Source organism: Sarcophilus harrisii, chromosome 3, assembly GCF_902635505.1.
Source record: "Sarcophilus harrisii chromosome 3, mSarHar1.11, whole genome shotgun sequence".
In the NCBI taxonomy this organism is placed as follows: Eukaryota; Metazoa; Chordata; class Mammalia; order Dasyuromorphia; family Dasyuridae; genus Sarcophilus; species Sarcophilus harrisii.
In genome coordinates, this window is record NC_045428.1 from 568457249 (window position 1) to 568480740 (window position 23492).

The window sequence follows — 23492 nt, forward strand, 5'->3', positions numbered from 1 at the left end:
AGTAAAGCTGAAGATAAAGACTAATAAAGCAAAGATTTTTTTAAAAGACTAACACAATTTATAAGCCATTACTTAATTTGATGGAGAGATAGACAGATGGTAAGAAGGAGAAGAAGGAAAAGGAAAAGAAAGAGGAGGAGGACCCAAGTTAAAAATGAACAAGATAAATTTATAATCAATAGTTGAGTTCCTCAGGGAAGGTGCTAGCAAGAAAGATAAAGTCTATGGTTCCATCCTCTAGTAAATATGGAGAGAATTCCCAGGGATCTTTACTCATCCTGTGATGTTTATAAGTAATGTTTATAAGTAATAGACCAAGAGACATATGTCTGTGCTTGAAATACAGTGAACTTGCCCTTTCCTAGAAGAGAAAGTGAAGGGATTAGAGGAAAATTATATTCCAAGTTATTAAGGGCAAGGGGTATATGGGCTATTTAGGGAGTATCACTGGTGTGAAAGCTACTGACTTTTTTTTCAGGGCTGCTCATCCACCTTTGGTGTCCACCTTCACCCAATAATCATCCAAGAAGCTATAGCATGTGCAGTGGGCACACTCTGGTAAGAGCATCTCCACAGATGAGTGAAACGAGATTGAGGGTAATTGATGATCCTCAAACCTCTCAGTGAGTCTGGGAGATATTTATCCCTAGCATGTGAAGACTTCTCCCAGCAAAATGAGTGCTTAAGAACACTTTGTTCCAACAATCATGAAGGCAGATGAAACAGGTGTTGAAGAATGGTTAGACTTGGTCAGACATCAAAGACATTAAGATCATCCACTGTATCCCAGGCAATCACTAATTGTTCCGACTTTCACTGTTCAATGGTTCTGGAAGAAAGAGTGAAGCTAATGACTGTGCAATTGTCTCACTTAATCCAGTTCATGCACATTTCCAAACTTTGAAAATGAAGGACAAACAACAACAAGAAAGACAATGTATTGTTCTTTAAAAACACAGAAGAATTTTAGAGTGAAAACGAAAGGGAAAAAGGATCTGAGAAGGCAAAGAGAAATTTTGAGTCAGATGATTAGAAAATGGAAAAATATGACTTAAAGGAAGCAGGGAAGGATTGCTGATTGCTTGGAGCTGAGAAACCCTGGGAGTCTCTTCTTCAGGGAGTTGGACAGACTGAGGAGAAAGCATCTGCTTATCTTCCAGTGGGTGACACTGTACTCCAAAAGGGCTACTGAGCCCCTGAGTGAGAACTCAGTTAACAGGAGTCCAAGGAGGAGAAAAAGAATGGTGACTCATCAGATTATTGAGGCAGCTGTTAGTTTACCTGTTATTGAAAACAGCAATAAAGAAGTTTGCTGATTTCCTGGGCATGTATCCAAGGAATGACAGAGAATTTTTGAAGACCTGTCAAAACAGAAGACTATCCAATTCTGCTGATTCACTTGGACACAAATTGTACTTCTAGAGTGAACCTAGAAAGCATTGCCAATGTTTAGAAAATCTTACATGAGAAACTGACAACAACAGGTGGTGTCATCTTTCTAACAACTATTGGATCTGAGTTTTTTAATCCTTTTTTATGTCATGGAACTACTCTTACAGTCTTGTGAAGCCTATGAATCTCTTTTAAGAATAAAATTTTTTTTTAATTAAAGCTTTTTATTTTTCAAAACATATATGTGGACAATTCTTTAACATTCACCCTTGCAAAACCTTGTGTTCCAATAACTCCCCCCCCCCCTTTCCCCACACCCTCCCCTAGATGGCAAGTAGTCCAATATATGTTAAACATGGTAGAAATATATCCAACCATTTTGGAGAGTAGTTTGGAACTATGCTCAAAAAGTTATCAAACTGTGCATACCCTTTGATCCAGCAGTGTTACTACTGGGATTATATCCCAAAGAGATTATAAAGAAGGGAAAGGGACCTGTATGTGCACGAATGTTTGTGGCAGCCCTTTTTGTAGTGGCTAGAAACTGGAAACTGAATGGATGTCCATCAGTTGGAGAATGGCTGAATAAATTGTGGTATATGAAAATTATGGAATATTACTGTTCTGTAAGAAATGACCAACAGGATGATTTCAGAAAGGCCTGGAGAGACTTACACGAACTGATGCTGAGTGAAATGAGCAGGACCAGGAGATCATTATATACTTCAACAACAATACTAGATGATGACCAGTTCTGATGGATCAGGCCATCCTCAGCAACGAGATCAACCAAATCATTTCTAATGGAGCAGTAATGAACTGAACTAGCTATACCCAGAAAAAGAACTCTGGGAGATGACTAAAAACCATTACATTGAATTCCCAATCCCTATATTTATGCACACCTGCATTTTTGATTTCCTTCACAAGCTAATTGTACAATATTTCAGAGTCTGATTCTTTTTGTACAGCAAAATAACGTTTTGGTCATGTATACTTATTGTGTATCTAATTTATATTTTAATATATTTAACATCTACTGGTCATCCTGCCATCTAGGGGAGGGGGTGGGGGGGTAAGAGGTGAAAAATTGGAACAAGAGGTGTGGCAATTGTTAATGCTGTAAAGTTACCCATGTATATATCCTGTAAATAAAAGGCTATTAAATAAAAATAAAAATTATAAAAAAAATAAACATGGTAGAAATATATGTTAAATCCAATATATGCATACATATTTGTATTGTGCCGCACAAGGAAAATCAAATCAAACCATTAAAAAAAGAGAGAAGCAAAATAAAATGCAAGTGAACAACAAAAAAGAATGAAAATGCTATGTTGTGAACCACACTCAGTTCCCACAGTCCTTTCTCTGGGTATAGATGACTCTCTCCATCACTGAACATTTGGAACTGGTTTGAATCATCTCATTGTTGAAGAGAGCCACGTCCATCAGAATTAATCATCATATAATCTTGTTGCTGTGTACAATGATCTCCTGATTCTGCTCATTTCATTTAGCATCAGTTCATGTAGGTCTCTCCAAACCTCTCTGAAATCCTCCTGCTGGTCGTTTCTTATGGAATAATAATATTCCATAACATCCAAATACCATAATTTCAGCCATTCTCCAATTGATGGGCATCTACTCAGTTTCCAGTTCCTTGTCACTATAAAAAGGACTGCCACAAACATTTTTGCATATGTGGGTCCCTTTCCCTCCTTTAAGATCTCTTTGGATATAAGCTTAGTAAAAGCACTACTGGATCAAAGAGTGTACACAGTGTGATAACTTTTTGAGCATAGTTCAGAACAAAGCAAAATACACAGATTACAAAGAAAACCAGTTATATTTAAATAATTATAAAAATATTTTTGTTCATTGCCTTTTTCCCCCATTTCATAAATTCTGTTTTTCAATGAATTGGTTTCTTTTTCATTTCTATTTTGTAAGGAGTTATTTGCCTTTTCCATTTCATCAAATCTATTTTTTAAGGAGTTTTCTTCAGATGATTTATGTTTTTTCTTTTCCATATATACTCTCTTGCAAAGATCTTATTTCCTTTCCCCATTTTTTTTCTAACTCTTTTAAGATACCTTTTGAATTCTTCCAAGAGGGCCTTGTAAAATGGGGACCAACTCATATCACCTTTTAGGGCTTTATCTGGAACTGATTTACCTTTAGGATCTGCAGAATGTGAGGTCTGTTCTTCTCTTTCTCCATAAAAGCTATCTGTGATCAGAGTTCTTTTTGCTTTTTTTGCACATTTTTTTTAAAGGTTGAGATCTGCTCTTAAGGCAAAGGGGCAACAGCTATGTTATTGGTGTTGTTGACGACTGACTGACTTCTGGTGCTGGGATTGGCGTGGTCAGGTGTCATGTTCTGGGGTTCAAGGGCTCACAATTTTCCTTTTGTATTTGCTTTGGGTGTCTCACAGCAAATCTCTGAACAACTGGTTTGTACCTAGGACGGAGTAGCCTAAGACCCTCACAGTAGAGTCCCCTGTGTGCAGATGCTCTAACACCCTAGCTCCCTGCCCCAGCTCTTTGCCCCAGGTTTCCTAAGCTGTGGTCTGGGCTCAGCAGCCTGTCCCCCTGCCCAATTGAAACAGACCTTTTCTGAAGTTCTTCCAAAGTATCTTCTGGAAATTTGTTGTACTCCAAATATTTGTGGTTTCTATCACTCCAAAACCAGTTCAGAGGCTTAATATACTATTGATTTGAGGGAAGCTCAGAGGAGGTCAGATAGAGATGTGTCTCCTCTCCACCATCTTGGCTCCATCCTCCCTATAAAAATATTTTTAAAAAATTTCATGGTCCCTGCTAGGAAAGTTCACCTTTTTAATAGATCCTAAAGTAAGGAAAAGAGGGCTGCTCAGAGATCATGATGCAAGAAGCAAATTGACCTGAGACTTGTTTAGTCACTAAATAAAGTAGTATTTATGTACACTATCTCAAAGTCCGATTCTTTTTGTACAGAAAAATAACTGTATGGACATGTATACATATATTGTATTTAACATATACTTTAACATATTTAACATGTATTGGTCAACCTGCCATCTGGGGGAGGGAATGAGGGGAAGGAGGGGAAAAATTGGGACAAAAGGTTTTGCAATTGTCAATGCTGAAAAATTACCCAAATAAAAAGCTATAATAAAAAAATAAAGTAGCATTTATTAAACAGATGCTCTGGATCATGACCTGCTGGCAATAGGGAAAGCAAAAGAAGGGTGAAAGACAGTCCCCGTTTTCAAAGAGCTTACACTGTAATGGGGGAGAACATGAAAACAACTATGTACAAACACTTGCACATCTCACTTTGTGGAATAAGACCTATGATCTAATGGACTCAGAAAGGGCAAATGTTTGTTAGGGCAAAAGTGGTACAGTGGATAGAGTGCTGGAATTGGAGTCAAAAGCATTTGAATTCAAATCGTGCCTAAGCTTAGATATTTCTTTAGCTGTGTGACTCTGGGCAGACCCTTAGCTTCTGCAAGTCTCAGTTTCTTCATCTGTGAAATGGGAATAATAAAAGTCCTTCATTCACAGAATGTTGAAGATTAGATGAAATAACATATGGAATCTCAGTTCCAAAGACCACTTGCATGGGTTTCTCTCCTTATTGGTGAAGATAAATGTTCTCTCTCTATAATACACACCCACATATTCCCCCCCCCCCCACACACAGATGATGTTCAGGCATTTCAGTCACATCCAAATCTTCATGATCCCATTTGGGGTTTTCTTGGCAAAGATATTAGACTCATTTGCCATTTGCTCAATTCTAATTTTGAAGGAATTATTTTCCTCAATGAGCTTTTAAATTTCCTTTCCTAATTGGCCAATTTTGCTTTTTAAGGAATTCTTCTCCTCATTAGCTTTTTATATTTCCTTTTGCACTACTTACTCTCAATTCTTTTCCTAATTTTTCCTCTATCTCTCTTATTTTATTTTCAAAATCCCTTTTGAGTTTTTCCATGCCCTGAACCCAATTCTTATTTTTCTTGGAGGCTTTGTATGCAGGAGCTTTGATTTTGTTAATCATCTTTTGCATTTGTGTTTCAATCTTCCTTGTCACCATATTAACTTTCTATGGTCAGAAACTTTTTTTGTTGTCTGCTCATTTTCTTAGCCTATTACTTGGTTTTTAATTTTTTTCTTAAATTAAATTAAAGCTTAAATAAAGCTTTTTATTTTTCAAAACATATGCATGAATAATTCTTTGACATTAACTCTTGCAAAACCTTGTGTTCAAATTTTCCCCCTTCCCCCACCCTCTCCCCTAGATGTTAAACATGATAGAAATATGTTAAATCCAACATAAGCATACATATTTATACAATTATCATGCTGCACAAGAAAAATCAAGTCAAATTGGAAAAAACTGAAAAAGAAAATAAAATGCAAACAAACAACAACGAAAAGAGTGAAAATGCTATGTTGTGAACCACACTCAGTTCTCACTCCTCTCTCTGGGTGTAAATGGCTCTCTTCATCCCAAGATCACTGGAACTGGTTTGAATCATCTCCATGTTGTAGAGAGCCACGTCTATCAGAATTGATCATCTTATAATCTTGTTGTTGCGTTGTATAATGATCTCCTGATTCTGTTCATTTCCCTCAACATCAGTTCATGTCAGTCTAAGTCTATCTGAAATCATCCTGCGGATTGTTTCTTACAGAACAATAATATTCCATAATATTCATATACCATAACTTATTCAGCCATTCTCCAATTGATGGGCATCCATTCAGTTTTCAGTTTCCAGTTTCTAGCCATTATAAAAAGGGCTGCCACAAACATTTTTGCACATGCTAGTCCTTTTCCCTCCTTTAAGATCTCTTTGGGACACAGGCCCAGTAGAGACACTGCTAGACCAAAGGGTATGCACAGTTAGCCCTTTGGGCATAGTTGGGCATAGTTCGAAATTTTTGCTGACCTTCTAAGTTATTTTAGGCTGGAAAATGTTTTACTCTGAATTTTGGGGTGTTCTGATGCTCTAAAATTTGTGTAGAGTCATTTTTTAAAAGGAATTTGGAGTGGTTTGGGGGAGAGTTTGGCCGAGTTCTTGCTTTTACTCCACCATCTTGATTCTGCCTCAAAAATCTTCAAAATCTTTAAAAAAATTTAAGAGCTATCTGAGGGAAGATTAAACTTGTTTGTTTGGCCCCATGGAATGAAATTGGGAATAATGGTGGAATCAGGAGTGATGGTGGAATCATCTTGAGAGTAAGGATTATTTTATTCTTTATGGAAGAAGTAGTATCCTTTTTGGTATTACTCTTTCATATGGAGCAATTTGGTCCTTAAAATAAAGAAAATTTATGTAAAGCAAAAGAATAAAATCAATTGTTAAAAGATGCAAAGTGTTATCTTTTTCATAAACGGTGATGACAATAGTAATAATTAAAGCTAATATTTAGATAGTACTTAGACCATGCTAAGTAAGCATTTTACAATTATTAACTCAATTGATCTTCATAACAATCATAGGAGATAGATGCTCTTATTATTCTCATTTTACAGATGAGAAAATAGGTAAACAAAGGTGAAATGATTTTCCCAGGCCACACAGCTAGTAAATGTCTGATACTGAATTTGAATCTAGGACTTCCTGACTTCAGGCTCATGGTTCTATCCATTGGATCACTTAGCTGCTCCAGATGAGCAGTTTGTTGTTTGAGTGGAGTGAAGAGTAGGAAAAGGATTTTGGTTTAGTAAAAACTGTTAAATTCTAAGGATAAAGAAATGGCTTTTAGGTGGGGTATGAATGATTTGCAGTGAAAAATTGAGGAATAAATACAAAGGTCCAAATCACCTTATAAAAAAATCAATTTAGATTCTTTAGATGCATCTTTTTGGGTGCATAAATAGCTTGATGGGGCAGTGAAACAATTTTTATTTATGAAAAACTGATGAAAATGTGACTGTGAAGAATCACATTTTTTTAAAGAACAGGAAAACTATTTTGAAAGCTGATGAACAGTGAGAACTGAAGGACGTGGGGGTCCTTCTCTAGGTTAATCATGCTCAATTATTTCAACCAATTTTCAAGTTTCATATAGTCAAAACCCTTCCCTTTCTTAGCTTCTCTGCTTTGCACACAGTCCAGCTCTGTCAAGGTCCTTTTTCAACCATGACCCAGAACTGAGCACATCACTACAGATAAAATCTGATAAAGGCAGAATAGAATGGAACTATTACTTTCTTGTTCCTGGAAGCTATGTCTTTTAATTCAACTCAAAATTATATTAGCTTTCCTGGGCTGCCGTACCATACTGATTTAATTATACCTTTGCTTATTTTTTACTGATTGCTCCAGAAGTCCAGGGATTTTTGCTCATGACAAAAAGTCCATAAGATATGTATTTAGAACCAATCTACTCTTCTCTGTTGTATGTATTAGAAAGTATATATTAACAATATAATAGCTAACATTTATATAGAGCTTACTATTTACTAGGCACTGTACTAGGTGCTTTACAATTATTGTCTCACTTAATTCTCACAACTGCAGGAGGTGCTATTTTTATCTTCATTTAATAAATGAGGAAACTGAGGCAGAAGTTATATGATTTATCCAGAATCACATAACTGAAGCTAGATTTGAACTGCAGTATTATGGAAGAAAATATTTTGCTGCTACTTTTAAAACAAAATTCTATTTCATTAGATGACTTTATTTTGAGGAGACTTCTTTAAGTAATAATAATATATAATAAATAATAATAATAATAAGTAAAACCTGAAGAATATCTTAAACTTGGGTCAGCTTTTCTGGGTTTCCCAAGATCAAGATGCCCCGGATGTTTCATATATTAAGAAAATATATTCAAGAAACTAGAAGGGGAAATCTTGGTGGAGAGCGCTTATGTGAAAATCAATGAAGGCAGAAACAAAAATCATATTGTGCAGACCACTGGAAAGGTAGGAATGGCTTTGGATGCCAAGCAGAAGATTTTCTATTTGATCTTGGAGTCCTGCTGCCAAGGAAACAAGGAGAAAGGAGCATGTGATTTCTTATTGTCCCTGTCAACACCTTCCCAAGGTCTCCATTTGTGTGGACAGCCTGAGAAAAGGATCAGGTGAAAACTGATTAGGGACTTGGCTCTCACTTCCTGGGAGAGGTCCTGGGCCAACATGGGGTTCCTGGCCAAGCTCCTTGGCCCAAAACACTCAGGGGCCAATTCTGGGGGCCGGGAACATGGACACACAGAGATATCTTTGTTTTTCTGCACCAGTGCCCTCTTGGCCCCTGTATCAATCAATGTGCATTTCTTGAGGGAAAGATTACTGTGTCCTTAACACTGATCTGGACAGGGTGAGGGGAAATGATAGCAGAAGACACAGAATCTGCACTTCAGAGCTAGAACTGTTCAAAAGTAAAGAATTGGGGCAGCCAGGTGGTGCAGTGGGAAGAACACCAGCCCTGAAGTCAGGAGGACCTGAGTCAAATCTGGTGTCAGAAACTTAACACTCCCTAGCTGTGTGACCCTGGGCAAGTCACTTAACCTCAATTGCCTCGGGGGAAAAAAGATTAATTTGGGGCTTCCTTCCTTCCTTCCTTCCTTCCTTCCTTCCTTCCTTCCTTCCTTCCTTCCTTCCTTCCTTCCTTCCTTCTCTCCCTCTTACGCTCATTTCCCAGTGTTCCTTCGCTGGGTGTAGCTGATTTTGTCCATCTTTGATCAATTGTCTTCCTTTCTTTCTTTCTTTTTTCCTTCCTCCCTCCCTCCCTTCCTCTTTTCCCTTCTTCCTTCCTTCCCTTCCTCCCTCCCTCCTTCCTTCTTTCTTTCTTTCTTTCTTTCTTTCTTTCTATTTTGACTTTACCATTGCTACTCCTCAGAACAGCTCCATGTAGGGGCCATGTTCAAAAATGTATGTTTCTTTCCTCATTTAGAGAATATCACTTCTCTGTCAGAAGGTGAGTAACATATATAATGGGGAACTGGTACCCACATCAGAGTATAATTTGAGAAGCAGGATCTCAAGCTTCCTTCACATGGAGATGCTACATCAGCACACTATACATGCTCTCTGTACATATTCCTGTCCTCCTTATATAAGTTCCATCAAAATCTCTCTTCCCCTTATACCACCCTGCCTCTCTTTTGTGTCTCTAAATCTCAGAGGAGAAGGCCCACTTTCAAACTATCTTCTGGTCCCACCTTTCCCTACCAAGTTTCTCTGATGCATGGGCCAATGTAGTTATGGCAGAAGCCTAGGGCAGCCCATTTTCTTCCATTTTCCTTTTTCCCTCTCCACTAGCATCTATTGCCAGTGAACCTGCTCCCTTCTCCTCATCCTATATTTCCAGTTCCTGCCTCCATCCTCATTCCAGCTCAAGGAATGAAAAATAATGTGGCTTCTAGAATGAATTATAAAAACAATAACATTCTAATCAAATTGGGACAAAGTCCTGGATGCTGTATCTTAGTTGTGGCTCTGCTAGACTACACACAATATGTAGAATTATTCTGGGATGTCGGTGGGGATGATCTGGGTTCATCCTACATCCTCCAAGAAGCTTTCCCTGAATATTGTAACCCAGAGTGATTTCTTTTTTCTTTGAACAATTATGGTAAAAGTTTTATCTGTTAATCCTCTGTTACACTAATTTTACTTAAAATAAACATGGCTGAAACATTTTAACCTATCAATTACTTAAATTAAAATGATTAATAAGTTAAATATCTTTTGTGTATAATAAAATCAATATAGTGTTTTAAATTATTTTATGTGTGTTTAGAGGTAACAAAAAACACTGAACTTGGAACCAATTTGAATGACTCTGATACTTCCTAACTGGATGACCTTGAGCAAACTGAAGCTTCAGTTTCTTCATCTATGAAATGGGAATGATAGCACTTGTAATTTCCACCTCAGAGTTCTGATGAGGAAAATTGTTTGTCTACCTTAATACTCAGAGAAATTGGGAGTGATAGCTATTACTGTTGTTGACTATTTTCTTCTTATCAGCTAAGTATCTCAGTGTAAAGAGTACCAGACCTGGAAGAAAGATTCATCTTCCTGAATTCAAATCTGTCTTGAGACACTTAATGAATATGTGACCCTGAGCAAGTCAGGTCACGCTGTTTGCCTCAGTTTTCCCATCTGTAAAAAAGGAAATGGCAAACCAGTCCTGAATCTTTGCCAAGAAAACCTTAAATGGGTTCATGAAAAGTCAACATATTAAACAATAATCAGACCTGGGGATGATGTAGCCATTTGGCTCATCTGTTTAAGGCTGGAGCCAGCATCTCCTTGGAATACACTGCCATCACCACCACCCCTTCTTACCTGACTTTATCCAGGGAACAGGTTCAATGCCCTCTCCTTAGCTCCCATAACTCTAGGGCTGCCTGGACAATCCTGAGCCTAACAGAGTGGACAGCATGGTTTTTATAAAAAGAACAAGTGATTTTGGAGACAGAGGCTTTGCATGTGAGTCTCGGTTTTGATGTTTGTAACTTTAATAGTTTGTTAGTCACTCAGTTAGTAAATCGACAAGCATTTATGCCAGGTGCTATCTTAAGTGTTGGATCTTAGGGTTCAAGGGGGACCCCCAAAATGTTGGGATTCCAGACCAGTGTCATGAAGTGTCTGTAAAGAATTTGTGGGCTCAAACCCATCTCCAAATCAAAGGGCAAAGTTTATTATAATTGCAATGTCAATGAAAGCAGATTAAATTCCAAAAGAAATTAGCAAAGAGCCAAGAGCAAGAGAGTTAATTTAAAAATAAACCAGGTGCTTTATGTCATATGGCTTAAAAGTGGAGTTCAGGAGTGATATTGTCCTGACTTTGTGCATAGGTGCAGTTCTCTTGGCAGGACTCAGGAGAATCTTCTGGAGGTGTGTTTTTTAAACTTAAAACATCATTAGGTCAAGTGGCGAGAATCCAATTTTGTTCTGCACCTGTGTTAACTTTAAGCCCCTTATTACTGTTGCTCATTAGTCTCAGAAACCCATTATCACTGTCCCACAGGCTGTTATCTGACAGCCAGCAATATTTGTGGGCTCAGCATCCTGGTCATATAGAGTAAACTGGGGCAGGATAGTCTAAAGGAAGAAATATATTATTTATAACTACATCACTCTCAAAACCAGGTGGCTTCCTTCCTAAGGGCTGCATCGCATCATTGGGGATATACAAAATAGCAGAAATTATTCCTGACCTTAGTGAGTTCTTGCTCTAATGGAGAAGCAACATGTGAGTGACTAGGTTTATAAAAGAGAAATAGAGAAATGTTAAATAATATCAGAGAAAAGCACTAGCAGTTACAGGTGGAAGGTGAGATTTGAGCTGGGATTTAAGATGACCAGGCAGAAGTGAGCAAGAAAAGCATATTTCTAGTCTAGGGGTGAGTTAACTCAAAGATACAGAGATGGGAGATAATAATGGTTTGAAGTAGTACAAGAAGGCCAATGCACCTGTGACACAGGCTGCTGAGAAGAGAATAATCTAGAAGAAGGCTGAAAATTTAGGAAAAGGCCATTTTACAAAATGCAGCTTATATAGAATCCTAGAGTAATAGGTCACTTCCCTATATGCATATCAGTTTCCTTATGTAGCTTAGGCTAGGTGATGATGAAGATCCCTTCCAAGCCCTAAATGCTATCAAGTTTATTAATCCTTCTGAATTTCTCTTGTAGGAAGGGGGGGGGTGTATGCTAGAGGATGAGGAGGTTCCATTGGAGATCCCCGGCTGTGGGACTTGTCAGTGGAAACTCAAGGAAAGCATCCAGACAACCAAATAACTGAGTATATACTTTATTGAAAATCCAAGATGGGACTGAATGGGAGGGTTTATTGAGAAGCAGCCAGAAGATTTCCAGTAGACAAGCCAGTGATCATTCAAAGCTGCATTTTCTGGAGGAACAGAGAATAATTTGAAGATTTTGACTGTCTTAGAGACTGTTCATGGGGTCCAAAAGACCTCAACCCAGGACTCAGAAGGCCCAAGCTTTTGTCTATTCTAGGTCATCTTTATTAGTTGAATATCACTGCCTTCCCTATCCTCCTCAATGACCTTTCCAACTCTTCACTTAGATCTTATCTTTTCCTGAACCCTGAGTCCCTTTCCTAAACTGTGTCCCCACAAACTCCACATCCTCCTCCCCAAGCTTCTATCTTATTAAAATTTTTTTCCAAGTCTCTGTCTTCTTGCTGAGCTCTCATTGGTTAGGTGAGCTTTTATGTCCTCATTGAACCCACATCCTTCCACTGAGTCCCCAACTCTTTACTGAACTCCAATCTCCCCACTGAGACCCGCTCATTTTACACTTAGACCCTATTCCCCCCAATTCTAGTCTCAGTCACTGACACCACTCCCTGCATTTACTGTGCCCTGTTTTCCTTCTTTGAATCCTCCTCAGAGCCATTTCTCCCCCTCACTGAACCACCGTGCATTTTTCAAATCTTATCCTATTCATCGAACCCCTTGCATTCTGTTTTTGGGACCACATTGCCTAATTGAGCCTTTATTACCATCCCCAAACCCTTATCCCCTAACAGAACCCCAAAGATCTTCAAGTGAGTTCCTATCCCTACAGCTAAGTCCCCATCCTTCTCATTCTCCCCCACTTCTTCCCTGAACTTCAATCTGGTCTTCCCCCAATGCACTCCCACGCCCTATCAGAGCCTCCATCCCCCTCACTCAGTTTGGCTTTTTATTGTTGCTGTTGTATGGATAAATGAATGGATAGATATATTAATGAAAAATTAAATGAATGAAACCCACCTCATTAATCCAGTCATTGTAGGCAGAGACCCGGGTGAAGACTGTGGGCTTCTTGGCTGTGTTGCAGCTCCAGCCAGAACCAAAGCTCACAATTCCTCGCACTTCCCAGGCTCCGTTTGCAGCCTCACAGTTCAGGGGTCCACCTGAGTCTCCCTGTCCCCAAGAAATAGGAGCATTGGTCACCAGGTAACTTATAGATGCCAAAAGAAGGTTCCTTCAATCATGAGGTAACTAGTTATCTTGAAATGGCCTTGATTTTCTATGTGACCTAATGTGTGCCTTGATTTCTCCAACCAGTCCCAGCTCCCATCTCAGAAATGTGGAAATACTACTGAGATATAGGAGGATGTCAGGATTAGCTCTGTTAGCATCTCAGATCAGGTATTGGTGTTGGGGTTGGGACCGATGATGAGGTTGGAAATGATAGAGATGTTGGCGATGATCAAGATGATGATGCTGGTGGAGAAGGTGATGATGGAGACGATGATGGTGGTGGTGGTCAAATGAGGTAATATTTGTAAAGCACTTAGTACAATGTCTGTAGAATGTAGTAGTATTCTATAGTGTGTAGTATACATAATATAGATATTATGTGTATATAGTAGTATACTATAGTATATTTATACATACTATATAGTAGTGTATTATAGTGTCTAGTAGGCACTTTATAAACAATTATACTCCCCTCCTCCAGTGATGGAGGTGTAGAATTGAGGGAAGGGTTGATGGTGACATTGGTGGTGATGAAGATTAATACTGTCAATGAAGAAGATAAAATGATGAAGGGGCTACTTACTCATGGGGGAATAAAGACAATTTTTACATTACTGTTGTGTTCTATGGTTTGCAAAACACTTTTTCTATACTAACATGATAGTGTGTGTCTATTTGTAGGAATAGTGTGGGGATGGGAGCAAATGATTAATTTTTGACAAAGGGACATCACTGATAATGTTGGAAAGTGTAGAGGGGCAGGTTGGATCAGTGTTTAAGCTTGCTCATGGCAGATTAAGCCTTATCTGTAGCCCCAGATCACTCTGGTTGGTTTCTCTACATTTTGGAAAGGGCTTTCTGGGTCCTTGTCTGGAAATTGAAAGCTCTCTGCATCAGCACCACTTTCTCTCAGAAGACCCGGCCTCTTCCATCCCTGGCTAGCTGTTCCGCACGATGACTCACATTGCAGCCTGAGATGACGCCATCTCCTCCAGCACACACCATGTTTTGGGTCACCATGGTGCCCCACCAGTCTTTCTGGGTGCATGTTGCGTGGTCCACTGCGGGCAGGAAGCCTTGCTGGAGGGCATCAGCAATGGGGCCATTGGCTAGGGGAAAAGAGAACAAATTACGACTGAATTTTCTTCCCATGGCCCCAGAACCCATCTGCTCCACACTCTTATGGAGTTGTCAGAAGGATAACTGGTGTTCAAGCATAGAGGGCTCAAAGGAACTGTACATAGTGAAAGGATCTGTATTACTTGGGAGGCAGATTTCAGAATGTAGGTGATCTTATTCTTTGTAGGTTGACAGAGGCCCAGTGTCTATTGTAGGAAATGATATGAAAAATGTCAAAGCTGGGAGGGCTCTTAGAACATGGAAAGTCAGAGCTGGAGGAATTTAGAATCCAGAATGTCAGAGATGGGAGAGCCCTGAGAACAAAAAATGTCAAAATTGGGAGGGTCCTTAGAACAAGGGAAGTCAGAGATGGGATGACCCTTAGCATACAAAATATCAGAGCTGAGAGGACCTTAAGAATACAGGACATCAGAGCTGAGAGGGCCCTTAGAACAAAGAATTTTAGAGCCAAAAGAGACTAGAACTGAGAAAATCAGAGTGGAAAGTGATCCTTAGTGATCATTCTGAGAAAACCCTTCCTTTTACAGATGAGAAAAGAATGATTTCCCCAGTCCCACTGTCCTCTGATATGGCCGGACTCCATTTGTAATGTTTGTGTTCTGTTCTAAGGGCTCCATTTTAGAAAGGACGCAACCAAAATAAAGCATGATCAGAATGATAAAAAGGGAGTCTGGACCCCTTGTTCCATGGCAGAATTCAGGAAGAACAGCTGTGGAACAATTGTTGTCCTACCAGTCCTATATATTTGACTTTCTATAAACGCTATCATTGTGGTGGAAGCTGCTGTTGCTAAATTCATTTAATCCTGTCCCTGACTGATTATATGAGATTCTGGGTAAATGATTTATCTTCCCTGGCTCTCAGTTCCCTTATCTACACAACTGCATCGGCAATACTTGTATGTTACCAGGCTGCTGGGCAAATAAGTCAAAATGATAGAGGTAAAGATACAGGTACTATATTCATACAAGTTATATTTCTTCTCCAAGGCCTCTTCCTCTAGGAAGCCTGTCTGATTAGCTAGGCCGGACTGCCTCCTGAGGCTCCTGGGAGTTTGCTGGTCCAGGAGGGGAGTCTCAGGATAGTTTTCCCCCAGAAAAGATGGCGGAGCATGGAAGGCCTGGCACTTACTCCAGAGGCGTCCCCAGCCAGTCACGTAGCAGGGATAGTCCTGGGACAGCAGGGAGTCCTTTGGGGGCAGGCAGGCCACCTGGATGGTGTCACTCAGCTCCACAGGCTCAGCCAGCTTGATGAGGGCGATGTCATTGCTAGGAGCAGAATTCAAGAATTAGAACCCTGGGCTTAACACAGAGGGTTTGTTGTTGCTTTGTCATTTCAGCGTGTCCAACAATCCACGACCCCATGTGGGGTTTTCTTGGCAAAAATACTGGAGGGCATCTCATTTGACAGATGAGGAAACTGAGGTAAACTGGGTGAATGACCTGCCTAGAGTCACCCAGCTAGGAAGTGGGTGAGATCCTTCTGACTCAGGCTCTTGATGTCCTTGTCATGGGGGGAGGAGGAGCTGAAAAATGTCCCAGTCTCAGCCCCCAAGCAGCTTAGCTCCTACTGGGACAGGGTGAAAGTTGGTTCTGTTGGATGAGGGAGAATGGAGGGGGAAAGATGGTGAGAGTCTCCCCTCTTCTTAGACTTATCTAGCTTGGCCACTGACTTGCTTTATGACTATTTCCTGAGGCAATTGGAATTAAGTGACTTGCCCAGGGTCACACAGCCAGGAAGTGTCTGAGGCCAGATTTGCACTCAGGTCCTCCAGACTTAGGGCTGGTGTTCTCTCCACTCCACCAGCCATAGCTCTTTATGCCTTAACTTGCCCATGTATAAAATGGAGACAAGAATTCCTACTTTACTTATCTCTGAAGGGTTCTAAAGGGAAAGCTCTGGGTAGTGTCTCATATTAAAAAACCCTATTATCTTTATTATAGTTGAGATGAAGTTGTGAGGAGAACATCTCGATAGGCAGGAGAGGCCTGGAGCTGTTACAGTCTCCAGCCATTGGTCAGAGTTGTTATTGTTGGAAATGCATGATATCCTGGAGGCCAGTTTTCTGGTCCTGGCCCTGAGGAAAAATAGCCCTGAGGGCCATCTCCATGTCCACCAGGGCCAAGGTACCAGCGTGGAGACTACTCACCGCACCAGGAGGGAGCTCCACTTCTCATGGACAAAAATGGTATCCACAGCCATGGCCACGGAGCCAGCCTCTTCCTCCACCAAGTTATTCTTGCCCAGCAACACTCGATAGGTTTTGCCTTTGCTGTGGAAAGGGAATGGGGAGGGAATCTGGTTATATTTGGGCCCTGACCCATTTGTGGACCATAAACCTAATTTAATCCAATTCCACAAACATTTAGTCTGCCTATCACCTTCACTGAACTGTGAGGGAAGAGAAGACCTGATCATTTCTTCAAACACCTGGAGTACCATAAGGGAGGAAGGTTAGATTTGGATCCTAACTGGGGCACCTAAGTGACAGAGACCTGAGTTCAAATCCAGTCTCAGATACTTGACACTAGCTGGGTGACCTTCAGCGAGTGACTTAACCCTGATTGCCAAACAACCCCTTCAAAAAAACTCAACCCTCTAAACCCCAACAAAAACTAATTAAATCCTAAGGTTTTATATATGGAGGCTATGAAAGGTAGATTTTTGACTCAAAAGCATCATGTTCTACCAAAAAACATATAATGGTTGAAATCAGGTTTAAAGATTTATTATAATACATTACTAACTGTGAGATTATAGGGCTCAGTCTTTGGCCTGTACAAGAGACCACCTGGGCAGAAAGCAGATCTCAATAAGGAGTTTGGGAAGCGTTATCTCCAACCAGTCTGGCACAGAGGTGGGAGATTGTGAGTCCTCGTGGAGGACTTCAATTATCCAAACATTTGCTGGAGCTCTGGTTTTTCCAAAAGTATAGTAGCTGGTACATTTTTTATTTGACTTAATGGTAATTTCATCCTTCAAACGAATTTGTTTTCAAAGGGGAAATTCCATTTTTGCTTGCTTATTTTTATACCCTAGGACTTAACCCTGGGGTTAAGTGACTTGCCCTGGGTCACACTGCTAGGAAGTGTTAAGTATCTGAGATCAGATTTGTACTCAGGTCCTCCTGACTTTAGGGCTGGTACTCTATCCACTGCTACACTTAGCTATCATATTTTTTGTCAATTCTTAATCAATGCTTGTTCTATCTATCATCTATCTATCTATCTATCTATCTATCTATCATCATCATCTATCTATCCTAGCTGTTCATTTATCTATCTTTCTACCTGTCATCTATATTTATTTACCTTCTTATCTCTATTATATTTACCTTCCCATATTTATCATCTATCTTTCCTCATATATATATATACACACACACAAACACAGAGAGTATAAACCACACACATACATATATATATATATATATGTGTGAGTATGTGTATGTACGTATAGCCATTCCTCTATTCAGAATCCGACTCTCACCACCAGATGATAAATAGATGGATGAATGGATATATGTTAATAAGTAGATACGTGTTTATAAAAGGTAGATAGATACTATTAATAGATAAACAGATATAAATAACACATACATATATATGTGTATATGTATGTGAATATATATCCATTCATCTGTTTAGAATCTGATTCTCGCCACCAGATGATAAACAGATGGATGAATGAATACATATTGATAAGTAGATTGTTTATAAAAGGGATAGCTAGATACTATTAATAGATTGATAAATAGATAGCGATAAATAGGTAGATGTAGCAATGATTAAGAATCGACAAAATTTTAGGCCCTGACTTAAATGCTGCAGATAGAAACTCTAGCAAGCGTGAGAATCCCTTTCCACATTCTGCTGGTAGAATGTTACTTCAACAGAGAATTTGCTAAGGGTGGAAATGAGGGGACCTTTTGAGAAGTCACTACCCCATCTCGGGATTTGTAATAAGCCTGTGCTGAGCACCTGCTGGGACTGTTGCAAAGGAAATCTTTGCAGCTGGGAGCTGGTTGGAGCGGGAGCTTTTTGTCAGCTGAGAGTCTGTGTTGTTTCCCCTGTCAATGATGTTTGGGCAGCTTTTAGGTCCCATTATGGATGGAGGGGGGAGAGAGAGCTCTCCCCCCCAACCTCCCGCATCCTTGTTCTGTGCAGTAGGATCCATGGCCCAGGGAAGGGCTCACCTGATGCAGTGGGCAGCAGTCAGGACGTGCTGGGTGGAGATCAGGGTCCCTCCGCAGGTGTGTCTATAGGTGTCATCCTTGAGGTACTGGAGGGAGATCTGCCGGCATGGGAGAGGGACGAAACTCAGGCGAGCATTCAACCCGTGCTGGTGTAACTTAAAAAGTCTCAGCCATTCTAGATCATAGCTTTGGAGGAAGGGACCCAAAGGGCATCTTGTCCCGCTTTCTCATTTTGCAAATAAGAAAAACTGATAATCAGAGGAGTAAAGCAATTTCAAAAAAAAAATTGGTTACTGTTGATGTAATGGCAGGCCTAGGATTGTTTTCTCTGACAGAGTGAACTGAATTGGACTTTTGGGGTTCTGGAAAAATGGGATTTGAGGCTCTATAAGGAATAAAGGTTTAGGTGGGTCAGAGGGTGGCCCCTGCTAATAAGGGGGAGAAGTGGGACTGAGCTCAGGCAAGACCGACTTTCTGATTTCAAGCCACTATTCTGTTCAGCACACCACAGAATGGCTTCCTTACCTGCCAGGGCCAGCTGTGGGGCCTTGCGTCTTCTCCGCCCACTACCCTGGTGGCCAGGTTGGGCAGGTAGGTGGGGACGCCACAGCTGGAGGCTGGAAGAGAGATCAGAGACGCCTACATGAGCCTCGTCAAGAATGGGGTCCCTGGGGCTGGTGTGGAGATGGCCTGACTCTACCCCAATGGACCTTTTTTCTTTCTTTTTTTTTTTTTAATTAAAGCTTTTTATTTTTAAAACATATGCATGGATAATTTTTTTTAACATTGAGCTTTGTAAACTAAACCCTGTGTTCCAATTTTCCCTCCCCTTCCCCAAACCTCTCCCCCGATAAATAATCCAATATATGTTAAACATGTTAAAATATATGTTAAATCCAATAATTGTATACATATTTATACAATAATCTTGCTGCACAAGAAAAATCAAATCAAACAGGGAAAAATGAGAAAGAAAATAAAATGCAATTAAACAACAACAAAAAGTGTGAAAATGCTATGTTGTGGTCCACCCTCAGTCCCCACAGTGCTCTCTCTGGGTGCACATGGCACTCTCCATCACAAGATCATTGGATCTGGCCCTTTCTAAGCAGAAAGTACTGGTCTTAAAGACGGTCACAGAACAGCTGTCTGGGATGGGTCTGTGGATCAGCTCTCTGCCTTCCAACTTACCATAGCCCAGGAACGCAAGAAGGACGACAGAGACCAACATGATGCCGGTGTAAGGAGTTTGTGACCCATGGGGCGGGTTGTGAGGGTTCTTATAGAGGGGTGTCTCAGCCTGGGACCTGAGCCAAACTGAGATCATTCCTTGGGGGAGCCAGAGTTCCTGATAAGGGTCTTGCCCTGACCTTCAGCTGATTACTGTTTAATGAACTGAGAACTTGCTGGGGCCAAGGAAATATTTCCTGAATCCTCTAGGAGGGACTGGGAGCCTCCAACTAGGATTTTTGCTTTCCTGGAGGTTACAGTCCAGTAGAGGGAAAAGACACAGACACAGACTGACATTTGATCAGAGCATCAGAGAGGTGCAAAATATAGTATTACATGAAAGCTTTGGGTAAAGTTCAATCTTGTGTGGAGGAATCAAGGAAGGTTTTCCAGAGAAAGTGGCGTTTGAATTAGTTTTGAAAGGGTGGGTAAATATTTAATGGGGGAAGGAGAAAATTCCAGGTAGAGGGAAACAATATGAACAAGGCTGCAGAGATAACAGAATGCAAGGTTTCTTTTGGAGGTCTGGTTTGTACGGTGTAAGGAAGAAAGTCAGATAATATAGCTGAAAAATTAGGGTTGCCTTAGATTGAAGGGGGCATTGAATGTCAGACAAAAGGATATTGAGATGGAAATAAGATACATGATCCCATCAAAAGTAGTATAGTGGAAAGAGTGTTGACTGAAAGTAGAGGTCCTGGGTTCAAATCGTACCTCTAATGATTAGTACTTGTGTGATTTTAGTTAAGTCATATCCTTATCCCTTAACTTCCTTCTTAGTAAAATAAGAAGTTGGACTATATGACTTGAGGTCCTTTCAACACTATAGCTGTGATTACTTCATCAAACAGTAAAAAATTATTAATTATCTCTGGGATCAGGTGGGTCATTCTGTGAATAGTGTCAAGCCTTGAGTCAGAAAGATTCATTTTTCTTAAGTTCAACTCCTGCCTCAGATACTTCCTAGCTGTGTGACCCTGGGCTAGTCACTTTATCTGGTTCGGCTCAGTTTTCTCATCTGTAAAATGAGCTGGAGAAGGAAATGGCAAATCAGTCTCACTCCCAAGAAAACCTCAAACCCAGACATAATGGAAACATGATCAAACTAAATGTATCAGGCACTCAGACACAAATACAAACGAACAAAACCCCAAATGCTGCTGGAGAGGGAACTGGGTTTAGATGTGATTTAAAACTACTACTTACTCTAGCCTGTATATGACCAAGAGACCTTTCCACATTATGCCTAATAAATGTTCATCCGGCCTTTGCTTGAAGATCTTCATTAATGGGGAACTTACTAGCTCCTCAGGCAGTCCATTCCATTTTAGGAAAGTTAGAATTTTTAGTCATTTTTTACATCAAGCCTACATTTTTTTCTCTGCAGTTTCCCTGACCATTCCACTCCTTATTGCTGCTCCTAGCTCTGCTATTTGGGACTAATTCCTGTTCCATATGGTAGTTCTTCAAATATTTAAAGACAGCCATGATTTCTCTCAGAAATCTTCCCTTCTTCAGGCTAATCACCTCTAGTTTCTTCAAACACGTCTCATTGGCATAATCTTGAGTCCTTTTCATCATCCTGGCTGCTCTCCTTTTTCAAATTTTCTTCCCTTAATAATCTTTTCTGAGTTCAGTACCTTTCTTATCAGCTTATTAATGATGTCTTTCCTAAGATGTAGCCCCTAGAACTGAACACAGTCTTGATGTCATTTGACTGGTAAATCCAACATGACCATGATAAAACTATAGAATTTCAGAGTTGAAAAGACCCCAGTGACTCTCCAGTCCTTCCCTTTTCCTCCCAGAAAGAATTCCTACTAAAACAAACCTGATAAATGGTCAGGAGTCACTTCCTAATCCTAGTCCATTCACCTTTGTATAGCTTGAAATATCAAGAAATTTTCCCTTACATCAACAAATTTACTTGCTTTCCTTGTTAAGAATGCTCTCTCTCCTTCTCAAGCTCTCATTACTGTTTTTTTTTTTTTTGTTTTTTTTTTTTGTTACTACATTGGAGTGTTGCCTTTTATTGAGTTTATAATCCACTTAAATCTCCCAAATCATTTCCAGATTATTGCCTAGGTAACTTTATCCCCAACTTAAACAGACTTTGCACTTGTGAAATTGATCAAATTGAATCCAAGTACAATAATTTACATTTATATGTATTAATTATCTTATTAGATTCAACCCCAAACTTTCACTTGTCGAGATTTTAAAAATTCTGTTAGTCAGCCAAGGATTTATATTTATTTGAGCTTTTGGAAAATCTAAAAACCAATAAAACACTCTTATCTGTTCCTCTGCCTACTCATTGATAAAATTGTTAAATACCACTGGTCCAAGCATAGATCTCTAGGGAAGTTTTATGAAATAACTTCTTCCAAGAGGACATTGAAGAATTGATCACTACTTTTTGAGTCTGGCCATTCAACAATTCTGTATCATTGAGCCCAGAGCTTCTTAAACTTATTCTACTCATCAGCTCTTTTTGCCTGAGAAAGTTTTACATGACCCCAGGTATAGAGATAAATAAAATAGGCACACAAATCATACATTTACTGATGATAAATAATTTTATGACCCATAATTTAAGAAGCTGGGATCCAACCCATATCATGTAAATAATATGAAAAATTTTCTCAACTGCTTTGCTAAAATTTAGATAAACTCTATCTAGTTTCCCTTATTTACCAATAGAATATTCCTACCAAAAGAGAAAATGACATTCATCTGAGGTGATCTGTGCTTGAGAATGTTTCTTTGTGATCATTGCTTCCTTTTCTCAGATGCTCACTAACCATTTCTTTAATAATCTCACTGCTTTAATAATATACTCCAGAATTTTTGAAAGGAATAAAAATCATGCTCATTGGTCTGTAATTGGAAGGCTATTTTTTTTCTCTTTTTTGAAAATGGGGGCATTTTACTTCCTTTAGTTCTGTTGTACTGCTTTTATTCTTTATGATTTTTAGAGAACTCTGACAGATCAGTAATCATATTTTCCTCTTCTTTCAGGATTCTAGAATGTAGTTTATTCAGAACTGATCTGGTAACTTAAGCTCATCATGAGCAGATTGTTGCTGCTTTTTTTCTCTCTAAGTGTAGACTTGTCAGTTAGCCACTTTTGTTTTGTCCTGACTTGTCCAAATACCACCCCTTTTGGCAGAGAAAATGGAAACAAAAGTTTAAAAAGGTTTTTTTTTTCTATAATTCAACCTTTTCCATTTCAATTCCAATTCAACCTTTTCTTATTTTTTTTCACAGAGATCCTCTTTTACCTCCACTATAGATAAAAAAGCAAATAACCTCATTTATGTCTTTAGTTTCTTTTTCAGCTAGAATTAATTCTGAGCTTTAACATATCCTGTTTATATATATGGAAGAAAGATTACTCTGAAAGCAGGATGAAGAATGAGTAGAGAAAAAGAAAAGGGAGAAGAAAAAAAGGGAAATGGAATGGGAAGAAAGGAGAGTGGGGAAAACTTGGCCAATGCAATGGTATGGGGGGGTTTTAGTAATAACTGGGTGAGAGTCATAGCTTGTGTACTGAGAACTAGGGTCAGGAAACAGGTGAC

At 39.5% G+C, this 23492-nt stretch overlaps 1 protein-coding gene across 1 annotated transcript; it reads right to left on the reverse strand.

Annotated features, from left to right (window-relative positions):
- Positions 1-12147: 12147 nt before the first annotated feature.
- Positions 12148-19980, reverse strand: CTRC (chymotrypsin C). Its single transcript, XM_023499937.2, has 8 exons — positions 19873-19980; positions 19207-19298; positions 18682-18779; positions 16636-16758; positions 15618-15754; positions 14310-14455; positions 13134-13286; positions 12148-12262 (listed from the first exon to the last, which is right to left on the reverse strand). Exons 1-8 carry the CDS (start codon positions 19910-19912, stop codon positions 12248-12250), a joined length of 804 nt encoding a protein of 267 aa, XP_023355705.1. The 5' UTR covers positions 19913-19980; the 3' UTR covers positions 12148-12247.
- Between the last annotated feature and the right edge of the window lie 3512 nt (positions 19981-23492).

Coding starts and splice junctions, on each gene's coding strand:
- CTRC (XM_023499937.2), bottom strand. CDS start 19,912: ATGTTGGTCTCTGTCGTCCTTCTTGCGTTCCTGGGCTATG. Junction 16,759..18,681: donor ACTGCTGCCCACTGCATCAG/GTGAGCCCTTCC, acceptor CCCTTTCCACAG/CAAAGGCAAAACCTATCGAG. Junction 14,456..15,617: donor TGGCTGGGGACGCCTCTGGA/GTAAGTGCCAGG, acceptor CTTTTCCCCTAG/CCAATGGCCCCATTGCTGAT.